The sequence below is a fragment of the Glycine max genome, chromosome 14, assembly GCF_000004515.6.
Source record: "Glycine max cultivar Williams 82 chromosome 14, Glycine_max_v4.0, whole genome shotgun sequence".
Classification (NCBI taxonomy): Eukaryota; Viridiplantae; Streptophyta; class Magnoliopsida; order Fabales; family Fabaceae; genus Glycine; species Glycine max.
This window is the reverse complement of record NC_038250.2, coordinates 283,369-295,612: the sequence shown is the minus strand read 5'-3', so window position 1 is coordinate 295,612 and position 12,244 is coordinate 283,369. Positions and strand designations below refer to the sequence as shown.

Genomic DNA, 12,244 nt, shown 5'->3' with positions numbered 1-12,244 from the left:
ATTTCATTCGGTGTGTGTTTAATTTTACTTTAAAAATTGATTTTGAGTCCATAATTAATTTCAGATAATTTTTCATATATTTAATTTAGCGTTGAAAAAAAAAATTTATAATTGATTTTGGATCCAAACTTGATTGAGTATATGTTTGATCCATGTCCATAAGTTTATGCGGATCAAGTTCAACGACATGTTGAAGCAAACAGGTATTGAGTTTAATTAAGTTTGAATAATTTTTACATTGAATAAAAAAATTTATATTAAGTTTTACTTTTAATTTGATTTCATAATATAAGTTTATGCAGATCAAGTTCAACGACATGTTGAAGCAAACAGGTATTGAGTTTAATTAAGTTTGAATAATTTTTACATTGAATAAAAAAATTTATATTAAGTTTTACTTTTAATTTGATTTCATAATAAAAACATTTAAACATAAATCAATTTCATCAAAATCAATTTGAACAATTTTTATCAAAGAATTCATTTAATATATCTTATTAACACTCATTATTTCTCTTTTTATCGTATCATATCTATATTTTTATTTTTTTTTATCACTTTCTTATCTAATAGTTTCTTTGGTGTTGAATAATCATTTTTTTAAGGCTAAATGACCAATCTTATTTCCTTTTTCAATTTGATAATTTATCTTTTAAAAAGTTCAATTTGATCCTCTATCTTTTTTAAAAAATTATTTGGTCCTTTATCTTTTTTTTGATTTAATTTATCTTTTATCTTTTTTTTTTCCAATTCAATCCTTTAATCTATTTAAGATTGATTTCGTTAATCATTTAAAAATAATTTTTTTTTTCAATTTTCTTCCTTTTTTTCTTCACATCATTTTTAACAAAAAAGTTCATTTAAATTGAACTAAAAAATAAGATAAACGATCAACTACACTTTTTAAAAGATACGAAATTAAAGTAAACTAAGAAAATAAATAAATAATCAAATTTAACTTAATAAAGAATAAACAGTCAAATTAAATTAAAAAAATAAGATAAAACATCAAATTTATTTTACATTTTCTGAATAAAATAAGTAATTTGATAAAAAAAAATGAAATTATTATAAAATTTATTGTGTGAATAACCGTTGTTACAGAGAGAGATATACAAAGAAGGAAGCAAGTCAACACACGTAAAAGTATTGGCATAGCCTAACCGAGTGACCATATCCAAAATAATTAAACTATAATCGGGCTAGGACTCTCTAAAGAGAAGGGTCCCAATCAAGATTAAGATAAAAAACAAATACACAAATTTAAATAGAAAAGGAAAGCCAACGACGACACAGCATAATGAAAAAAAGAACATAGCTGGATTCGATTTGAAGCAAGGAAGGGCAAAAAATAAGATAGAGCTGAAAGTGTGGTGCAGGTGCAGGTGGAAATATATATAGTTCCATTTCACATAGGGTTGGTCAACAAGTTAGCACCTAATTATCTGCTGAATTTATGTATGGAAGAAACTTAAAAGCTCCTTCCTATTGGAGAGACAAACAAGATTCAAGAAGAAGTTGTTGGGAAGAAACGCCCGCCATGGTCCACCAAAACCTCATCAGCTCGATCATTATTTGGAGCTGTTGCTGTTGGGTTGCTCAGTCTCTGAAAAAAACCCTTGTCTCCACCATCTCTGTATGCTAAGTGGTTTTGTTGGTGATAAAGGGACTGAGAAGGGGCCAACATGAGGCCATTTGGGTTGACAGGGACTGGGCTCCCAAACATATCAGGCGCAGAAGGAGCTCCAGTGAACTGTTGCACCATGGCCCGGAAATTGCTGGTGTCCGTGTTCAGCAGAGTGGTGGGAGTTCTCCTTGAGGCCCGTGAACGCCGTCTAATGGGCTTTGAGACTCCGCCTTCTGGGCTTAGCTTGGCCGGCGCGGCGGTGGTTGTCACGGTTGTGGCGTCGGAAACGGAAGAGGGGAATTGGTTTTGTTGATAGAAATGGAGCCAGTGATCATTAGGAATAGGGCCAGACATGGTAGCAGTCATGGAGGAAGAAAAATGTGCATTGGTGGCCTATTTATGCTGCTTCCAATTTTCTTCCTTCTTCACTGTGCTCGCCTTGGTCCTTGTCAATATTAAGTCATAGTTACAAGGGACCACGTCTTCATGTGTCAGACAATAATAATATATAAATTACTAGAAGAAAAAAACCCTTAATTAACCTCCTAAACTTTTTTCAATTTTTCAAGATGGTTTGGTGAGTTTACAGGAAACAAGATCGGATGGTTTTAGTAGTATATCAAAAGGACTTCATGGAGATAGAAATCATTCACAAAAGTCATCATAAATAATATTCTTCATAATTTGGTTTTTAATGGAAATCAATAATATCATGTGATTCATCTAGTGAATTTTACTTAAATGAGAAAAAAAATGTTGTTATTGTATATTTGTATTCTGAACTTTAATTTTATTTTTGTAAATTTTATCTTCTCTGTAAATTAATAATTATTCTAAACTTTAACTTTATATGTTTTACATATAGACTTTATCTATTTAATAGAAAAATAAATTTTGGCACCGCATATATTTTAAGAAAATAATTAATTACAGAAATTATTATGATTAAATGACTTGTTTTTACTAAGATAGTGCTATTATATATGAGATGAGATATAATATAGGTGTGTATCATTTAAATATTTACGGGAGATACTAATAAATGAAAAATATTGATATGGTAAAATAGCATAAGAAATTAGAAGAGAATTATGTTAATAAATTAGAGAAAGGCCATGTAAGTTAAGAAAGAATAGAGATATTAAATATAGTTGAAGACAATAGTAATTTTGATGAATGGTAATTGATTTAGAATGTTGGAGTAGAGGGTTGAGGGAAGGGGGGATGTATGAGGAATGTGTGGTGAGTCTTAGAGGTTGCATCGAGGAAGCAGCAAATATAACACCAAGACGCCGACTTTGGGATGAAATATTGAATGAGTTTAAATTTGTTGTATGGATGATGTCTGCGACTTATTATGTGGGTTGTGGCTGACTTGGACTCTTCCTTCAATTGACTGGACTTCAAATTCTACAAACATGAAACTCCCCACTACCTTCCTCAACTTCCCTTCCACGCTAAATACCAAAATATATAACTTTATTCTACCACCTGCTTACCACCTTCCTTTAATTGCGTTTATTATTATATTCCTCAATCATTTTGTTCAAAACCTTGCTCGCCAAATCGGGGTTAAAATGCCTACAATTCTGCATTTTAGCTTAAACACAAGTTATCCATTTAACTATAGTCTATATCTAAGGCTAAAACTTTACGTTCCACTAATTATTTCTTCTTGTTCCCCCATTCCATTTTGGAATATAATTTTACATTTCAGATTGTGCTTTTTAAAATGCAATGAGACATGAAACAATAATTGAAGGTGTATAACAACCTAATTAGCCACATAATTTATGAGCTTGTAGACCAATGTTCTATAACTTGTAAAAATAACTTTGTTAATCTATTAAATTAAAAATAAGTTTAATTATTTTAAAGTACCTGAAAATTCACCTAATTAGCCCCATGCTTATGTGAACTTATCTAAATTAACCCATTTCTGTACAATTTGAAAGAAAACAAGAGTTTAGTTTTAAGAAATAACAATTATAGAAGATAAAAAATATAAGTTAACCTTTATTATTATAAAAAAAATTACTAAATTACAATCTCAATCCTTTTTTTTTGTTAGTATATGAATTTGAACACACATTCTTTTTCTCTTTTTCTTTTCTCAACCATCAAATCACTCTTATAATTTTAAATTAATCTTAATTATAATCTTAAATAAAAAAGTCACACCACTATGCTGGCTCATCACCTCTTTTATAAGTTTGATATGGAAATAACAATTGACCTACATTGAAGGTGTTTTCATATGGCATAACTTTATAATATTTTGAAATTACATAAAATACAATTTTGTTAATATCCGTTTAATTTTAAGTATTTAAAAATTAAAAGTAATATTTTTTTATTAAAAATATTTATTACATTAAAATATAAAGATATATAAATATTTTATTTTAAAAAAGAGTTTTCACATTTAGTAGGTCAAATCCAGTTTCTCACATTTTTTATATATTTATATTTTTTTTTTTAAATTTATGATTGAAACAATATAAAAAAGAGGGAAAAAATTGCAAATAATTGAGAGGCTGAGGACTCCAAGAAAAGTGTGTGTGAGCGAAGTGCAGAGGAAGGAAAGAGGAAAAACGTAGAATGGAGAATCGTGGGAGAGGTGGAAGGATCATAAAGTTGGCATGTCACGAGTTGCAGTTGGCGGGCATTAATCGTGAGATAACTATTCCAAAAAAGCGAATAATCTTTCGATTTTGGTTAATTAAATAATTAATTATCTGAATCAAAGGAACCCTAACCTTCGTTCGGATCAGTATCATCATTGTCACCCCACTTTTCCTTCTATTATTATAATGCTAATCATAATTAAATCAAAATCAAAATATAATATAATACATTATGGCGTTTGGGCATTTGATGCCGTGAGTGTAACTGTTTTGCCAAAGCGTTTCCTTGGATGGAAAATAGAGGTGAGAGTGCCGATGCTGAGCTTCAACTTGACGCTGATTTTGTGCCGGTTCCTGCCCAGGTTACTCTAAATATTTTCTTCAGAAATGAAACCCTGGGTTTGTTTTTATCTGAATAATCGTAATGTGACTACTAAATTAATTCTGTGCTTTCTTTTCATTCAAGATCTTTTTTTTTTTTTTTTCTTTGTGTGGGTCTGGGTGTGGCGGTGCCAATAATCTGTATTTTTTAACCAATTGATTAGAATTAGATTACTAATGTTTTAGTATTTAGATTAACTGGATAGACTAAAGTAATTATTAATTATCACACCATGCCATCATAAAAGGAATACAAACATGTCCAGCTCTGAATTTTTACTTTGATGGCATGGCATTGTAGACATGTACTGGAAATGAAAAGAGTAACAAGGCCTCCCGGATTCCTCAGTCTAGACGACCTAATTTATCCTCACTGCAAATACCAGCATGGTCACTAGATATTGCATTATCTACTTTTGCAAAGACTGATGGTCCTTCGGTTTCACGATCAAGTCCTGGTTCCACAAGAGGACTTCCCCCAAGGCCAAATTCAGCCAAAGTCAGGTCTTCAATGAGAGGTTTACTTCCTCAGAGGAGCTTCAAGATAAATGCCTGTTCCCAGGATATTGAAAGGACAGGTCTCATAGTTCCCAACACTCCCCCATCAGATGCTCCTTTGGACAAACCTTCCACTTCAACTTCTCTGTCTCTTAATAATAGGGTTATCTCCCCATCAACAAAAGTTTCACATTCATTACCAGTTACTCCATTTGCAACTTCAAGTGCAGAGAATGAACATGGAAGACATCTAGGGCGTGATTCTGATTTAAGTGTATGTTTCCAGTATTCATTCTAATTTCAAGACCAAAACAACTACTTTTACACTGTACTTATTATTCACATTTTGTAAGTGAAAAATGGCACATGTTGCTTAATATATGCCTTTTCTTTTTGAACAGACAATGGAAGTTCATCAGCATATGACACGATCATTTTCAGTCCCAGTTGATGGCAAAGCCACTAATTTAAGGGTTACAGATTCTAGGGGCTTGATTCGTGTAATTTCAGCAAAACGACATCTTGAAACTGTTGGTGGAAAGTCAACTGATGGTGCTTTCGTTCCAGAGATTGGTAATTCCTCAAAATATATGGAATTTACAAAATTTTCTTCTAAATGTCCCTTTTAAACTTCTTGAACTTGATCAACAATGTGCATAATTTGAAGTGTTCTGTCATTTTGACAAGCAACATGTATTTGATATTGAGTTGAGCACTAAACCATAAATTAAATGAAATTAGCAACAATAATATAGAAGAAAGAGAATAGAGGTTTCCTAGAGATATAATCTAAGGAAAACCCTTTCATTTCATTGCACTGGACTCTCCAAATTAAATAAAGAAATGATAATACTGAATGAAGTTTATATTGATGTTAACTTCTAATTTTGATCTTAGGGTTTTAGTTTATGGTTTGTCTTTTTCTGAGTTAGGATTACTTGGTATTTAAATAGAAACAGGTTAAATAGGGACTAGAATTTTTCATAGAATACATTAATTTTTTAATCAGTATACTATTCTCATTGGTTTGTATTGTCTTGTTAACTGTATGCTTAAATCCCTCCTCCTCCCCCTCCTTTGTGTCTTTTCACTCCGTTCTTTCCTTTCCAGCCATTGAAGATGCTACTGAGGATATTCCAGAGGAACAAGCAGTTTGCAGGATTTGTTTGGTGGAGCTTGGGGAAGGAGGGAATACACTTAAGATGGAATGCAGTTGTAAAGGTGATCTTGCACTTGCTCACCAAGAATGTGCAGTAAAGTGGTTTAGTATTAAGGGAAACAGGACCTGTGATGTCTGCAAGCTGGATGTCCAGAACCTCCCAGTAACACTGTTGAAAATTTATAATCCTCTAACTCCTGCTAGGCAGGCATCAAATGTGCCACAACAGTCAGAAATAGTTTATTACAGGTATGTTTAATTACTTCACCGTGTTAGTCATCTGTGTTCAATTAGACCTAAAGTGTTATCTATGATATGATATTAGGGAAACTAGGGTGGTTATAAAACTATATAAAGTAGTAGATCTTAACTATTTTGGGTTGTTAAGTTTAAAAAGCTTCAGCTTCAGTTTATTTGCACATATGGATAGGTGACAATGTGGCAGTAAGATGTGCTCTTGGTATTGTTTGGCATCCTTTTTGTTCCTTTTAAGGAAAAGAAAGAATATAAGGAAAGGATTACAAAGAATAGATTTCCTTCTTTCACTTTACCAAAGAAAATAACAGAGCTGTCCAATCCCTTTTTATATCTGTCCAAGAAACCCCCTTGGAAGAATCCATGTGCTGAGCTCCAATAAGATGCCATCAGAACAATAATGTTCTATATCAAGTTGAAGGATATTTACCTTGAATAACCAAGCATCTCTTCTCCATCCTAAGACCCAAATGACAGTGTACAAGACACCCGTAAAACTATACCCTCTGCTTCTGCCAAATTTTTTTAATTAATCTCAAGAAACTGCTCCTGGCTATTGGGAAAAATCCAAGGCCCATCAAACACACTGAAAAGCCTACTCCATATGCTATTGGCTGATGGGCTGTCTAATAAACATATGCAATTGATTCTGATTTTGAACAACATATACATCTGCTTTTTTTTTTTTTTTGGATAAACAAAGTATCATTTAAGAAAAAAAGACATGTAAAAACCTAGAGGATAATAAATAAATCCTGAAAAACTAAACTAAAAATGAAAGGGAATAAAGAGAAAAACTAAGAACATGATACATGTAATGTAACACATCACAATCTCTTTGTAGATCTACCAAAGATACCCCTCCTAAAAAGACATAAACATCACCCTTCTTATGTCTACAAAACCTATGATAAATCATCAGCCAATCACTACTTTTCTAATTGTAATGTATTCTAGCTATTTCATGCATAACAGGATCTGGCAGGATGTACCAGTACTTATCTTGGTCAGCATGCTTGCGTACTTTTGTTTTCTAGAGCAACTACTGGTATGCTTTTCTTTGTATCTGTGCTGAAGTTTATGGTAACTGGCTAACTGCTGCTTGCATCAAGTTATGATTTTGGGCTTATTGCATCCAATTGTCACAGTGCCATCTACATGAGAAACTTGCCTCTGAAAGATTATTTTGACCAATCTGTAGTTGTTAGTAGGTAATTCTGAAAGTATAACCTCATCTACTGGGAGTTTAGCAATTTTCTCAGTTTACAGATGAAGGAAAGTTTTCTTTATTTAGGGCATAAGAACAGGGAACACATACTTAGGACCCATTTGTTTAAACTTATTTTTTTAATAAAATAAGCAGTCTTATGCTTTTTTTTTTTTGCGTGTGTTTGTCTAAATTGCTTTTTCTTAAAAAAAAAAGTAATAGTTTTCTGTTTTTTTTAAGAAGCAAATCCTATCTGTATCCTAAAAAGGCTAAAAATCACTTGTTTTAAGTTTAATTAGTGCTGAAGGAGTGGGAAAAGTGCTTTATAATTTAGGCAGCTTGTAGGTCCAAATTTAAACAAATGGCTTTCTTTGTATTTTATTATTTTGTTCAATTTACTCATTAATTGTTTCATGGAATACATTTTTGTACCTGTGTTCTAGGGAATAAAGGGAGATACTATTTCTTTGCCTATTTAGTACTAGAAGGCCATGTTTACTAATACTGTTTATATGAGAGCCCTTGGATAATGCTGTATATGCTTCATTTATTTTTTCTAGTTTTGTTTTCCTTTGTTAACAATTAACTGTTTTGTGTAAAACATTTTTTTTTATTGATCAATGTTAGTTGTTAGTTTTTTAGTTTTTGTTGGTGGGAGGGATTTGAACCCACAACCTCTCCCTCCGCCCTTCTCCCTTTAACCACCAAGCCAACTTTATAACTACTGTTTTGTGTGAAATATAAGTGTGTCTGACACAATGGTTTCTAGTTTACCAGGTTTCAGATTTGGGACCTCGTGCTCTTGCCATTTCATTACCATTCTCCTGTGTTTTAGGTCTCCTTTCATCTATGATTGCATCAACCATGGGTAAAGCTGTTTTCTTCTCTCTTCCTTAACATTTGCACTTTTGGTTTCATTTTTGTTCTAGTTTTTATTTTTATTACAAGGTATAAAAGTGAACTGTATTCATGTATAATTGTCAAATTTATAGTAAGTTAGAGAGATGTTAGCAATATGCTCTTTATACTCCTTTGAAGACACTTCCTTCTATTGGATGATATTCATGTAGGCTTCATCTCCTATTTAATGAGTCCCATTTATTATTTACTAAGACTCAGGTGAATTTTAATCCGTGGTACAAAGTGTGTTGGAAAGAATTATGGGGAAGTGTGTTGCTAGAATTCATCAAGTAGGTTATTATGCACTTGCAAGCTATGGTTACAGATAAGGATAGCGGTAAAAATAATCATGAAGTATTAAAATGGAATACATACAATGGAAATTGACAAACATTGGACTAACAAGTAACAATACATTGTAATTGACAAATATTGGACTAATAAGTAGGCTCTTATAAAATCTAAATCAAATGTTTTGGCCTCCATTGGCATGGAATTATTTTTTAATATGTCTCTCCTCGCTAGACCTGTAAACGTCATTCCGTATGTACATTTTTCCTACCACCAAAAGAATTGAGATAAGTTACAAGGTCTGTACACCTCATTTCTCTATTTAGAATTACTCTCATTATGACTGTAATTACTAAGTGTCTAACTCTAGTTTATCAAGGAAGAATAAGCATTCCTGTACCCCAAGAAAAAGGAAGAATAAGCATTTTTCAAGTATTTCTTGCTTATTTATTTGAGTTTTTCATTTTCTTTTTTTGAATATAAACTATATTTTAAGTAAAAGATGTTTATATAATAATTATGTATGCTTTGTTTTTAAAAAACTGTTTTACTGCTTTTTTTCATAGGTTGAAAATAGCCGCTTATGAAAAATGCCCCCCAAAAAATTTATACTGCAGAATCATTTTTGTAAGCTTTGACAAACTGGGAGGATCCAGAACACAGAAGCTTTCCCTTTAACATCTGACGTTTTGACTTCCATTTGCTTTTATAACCGGCCAGGGTTCTATAATAATAGTTTTTAAGCTAAAGGAGAAGCCAACATTGTTAAAATAATTTTAATTTAAAGAGCAGTAGGAGCTTCAGTGACAAAAATATCAAATGGAAGATAGTCCAATTAAAAGGAGTGGATGAAGACCTAAGAAAACTTAAGGAGAAAACTTTATAAAGGTTCTAGCTCTAAATGGTGCTGATCCATATCCTCCTCTTCCTCCTCCCTCCTCCCTGAGTTTTCTTCTGTTAAGTCCTGTGAAAAAAAGCATTGATGTTGTTGTCCTACTGTGAGTGGATGGCTACAGTTCAAAGTTCTCTTTAGTTAATGCATGGTTGTTACCCCTGTACTGGATCTTGATATGTGTATTTAAATGTAAATCTTGGACTTTGATTTTGAACCAGATTATGTGTGGGTTTTGGCAAATTGGGGGATACAGTTAAGTCAGGTGAGTGAAAAGAAACAAAGTCTGTTTGGGTTTTGGCAAATGGAGTATACGGTTAAGTCTGGTGAGTTCAAAGGAACAATTTTTATCAGCTGCAACATCTGATTTGGTGTGTAATATCTGATTTAAAACGCATAAAGTGGTAAAACAAGTTGACATTGTCCTATTGTTTCTGACATGAGAATTCATTAGAACAAGACCCATACTCTGTAATTTTCCTGTTCATTTTAAGTTTAGTGAGTTCAAAGAAACAATTTCTATCAGCCGCAACATCTGATTTGGTATGTAATGTCTGATTTAAAACAAATAAATGGTAAAAGAAGTTGAGATTATCCTAATGATTCTGACACGAGAATTGATTAGAACAAGGCCCATACTCTGTAATTTTCCTGTTCATTAGATCCTCTGGAGTTGCTATAATCTTATGCTGTAGACTACATGATACCGGGTTATTAATTTCTGATTAACATGAGTGATGTTGTTGTGGTGGCAGTGAGCAGGAGTTTCGTATGGGCTTATGCTTGCTTCCAGTTTGCAACTCTTATCCTGTTAGCTCATGTATTTTATACTATTGTAAGATGATATAGTTCCTATCCTGACTTCATGAAGATACTTGGCACTCGGTGAGAGCGAAAATATATATATTTTTGACATTTACCTTTGTTTCACTTTTGTAGCTCAATTTTAATGCAATTCTCTCCATTCTCCTTTCTACGTTCACTGGATTTGGGATTGCCATCAGTATGAATTCTCTCGTTATGGAATTCATCGGATGGAGAACTAGCAGGCAGGTTCAATCCTCCTTTGTAAATGTTAACTGGACAGAGCAGCAGCATCGTGAGCATGTACAAGAACAGGGACAGGAAGATGGAGGACAACATCAGCGACAAAGACAACAAGAGCATCATCTGCCGCAGCATGGCAACAGTTGATACAACTGATTCAGGGCAGTCTTCCTCAGTTATGAAGACTTTTGTTCTTTTTCTTTCTTTTTTTACTAACTTTTTACACTAAAAACATGAGGATTTCCACTTGAAAGTGTGAATCATGATATTTGTTAACATAGTTAAACGTTACTTTTGTATGTTATACTCTTTCCTTTCACTGACAAGCAATCCCATCGACTAATTCAACCCCATCAATGAAAACATCCTCAAGTTACTACCAGCGATTTGTCAGAGTGCATGATTAAAAAGGAAAAGTTGTTACAGTTTAAGGAATAATACTCTTTTAAATTGCAATTCAAGAAAACACGAGTGAAGTCCAAATTAAAGCACAGACTATGATCTAGTGCTTGATGACATTAGAAAAAAAAAATCCCGTTTTTGAATGTACTGGTCCTCTTATTAAGCAAGAGGGAGGGAAAACAGTTCAGCATAGCAGGGTGAGCTCATCAGAGGTATAAACATATGTTGCCTCTTTTGATCAATAAGTTGTGATGTTGGCCGCTTAAGATTAGTTCAGAATCTCTGTCAAAAAAGATTAGTTCAGAATTAGGGGTCGGCCTCTAGGAAATGGTTTTAACTGAAAAGACAATGCTTACACCATGTGCTTGCTTTGAAGAATATGAAGTAGGCAAATCAGGTTTGGAATTGGAGGTAAGTATGAAAGGTGTGAACACCATTTCCACCACTGCAGTGTTAGTTAGGAAATTTATCATCGATAAAGGATTACACTTGGGGTGAATGCATTATGCATGTGCCTGTGCATACGTGATTGATGCTCTTTTTAATCACGTATGGAACTTGTGAAAAAAATAAAATTGCACTGGATAATGTAGTATCCACGTCCATCTCAGAGGGATTGGGTGTTTAGTCCTTATCTTTTACTCTTTACTCTTCCTTCTTCATTTTTATCTCATCTTATTTTTTACCATTCATTTTTTTAATTACTATTTACCCTTTTCTACTTGTTTTTTACATAATTACATGAAAAATGCCAACATTCTTTTCAAAATAAATCACTGTACAGTCGTCAATTGGTTAAAATTCACTTTGCTACATATTCTTATGTCCCATTGGCTCAAAAAAATCTTGGCATATTAGGTCTATGAACTGAAGCACATGATTTCTTAGATATATCTTGCTCTTTCTGGGTAGAACAACCGCACACGTTTTCATAAAATAAAATAAATAAAAACATCTC

The 12,244-nt window shown here is 32.7% G+C and overlaps 2 protein-coding genes across 10 annotated transcripts; one reads left to right on the top strand and one right to left on the bottom strand.

The window, feature by feature from the left end:
* Nucleotides 1-1,141: 1,141 nt before the first annotated feature.
* LOC102665271 (VQ motif-containing protein 22) lies at nt 1,142-2,228 on the bottom strand. Its single transcript, XM_006595583.4, has one exon. The coding sequence runs from the start codon at nt 1,991-1,993 to the stop codon at nt 1,508-1,510; it is 486 nt and encodes a 161-aa protein (XP_006595646.1). The 5' UTR covers nt 1,994-2,228; the 3' UTR covers nt 1,142-1,507.
* A 1,932-nt stretch (nt 2,229-4,160) lies between these two features.
* On the top strand, nt 4,161-11,266 carry LOC100798208 (uncharacterized). Of its 9 annotated transcripts, none has more exons than XM_041009154.1 (8): nt 4,161-4,616; nt 4,937-5,407; nt 5,535-5,706; nt 6,244-6,541; nt 7,523-7,595; nt 8,532-8,622; nt 10,593-10,672; nt 10,777-11,266. In XM_041009154.1, exons 1-8 carry the CDS (start codon nt 4,545-4,547, stop codon nt 11,029-11,031), a joined length of 1,512 nt encoding a protein of 503 aa, XP_040865088.1. In that variant the 5' UTR covers nt 4,161-4,544; the 3' UTR covers nt 11,032-11,266. The 9 variants fall into 9 exon arrangements, with proteins under 9 accessions (XP_040865088.1, XP_040865090.1, XP_040865089.1 ...); XM_041009156.1 differs by having other exon boundaries at nt 4,167-4,301; nt 6,178-6,541; XM_041009152.1 differs by having other exon boundaries at nt 4,313-4,557; nt 6,178-6,541.
* Nucleotides 11,267-12,244: the final 978 nt, after the last annotated feature.

Excerpts from the sequence above, each read along its gene's own strand:
- LOC100798208 (XM_041009152.1), top strand. The coding sequence starts at position 4,441 with ATGCTAATCATAATTAAATCAAAATCAAAATATAATATAATACATTAT. Across the intron at positions 5,707-6,177 it reads TGCTTTCGTTCCAGAGATTG|CTGTATGCTTAAATCCCTCC; the intron begins GTAATTCCTCAA and ends TTGTCTTGTTAA. Across the intron at positions 10,673-10,776 it reads CTCATGTATTTTATACTATT|CTCAATTTTAATGCAATTCT; the intron begins GTAAGATGATAT and ends TCACTTTTGTAG.
- LOC102665271 (XM_006595583.4), bottom strand. The coding sequence starts at position 1,993 with ATGACTGCTACCATGTCTGGCCCTATTCCTAATGATCACTGGCTCCAT.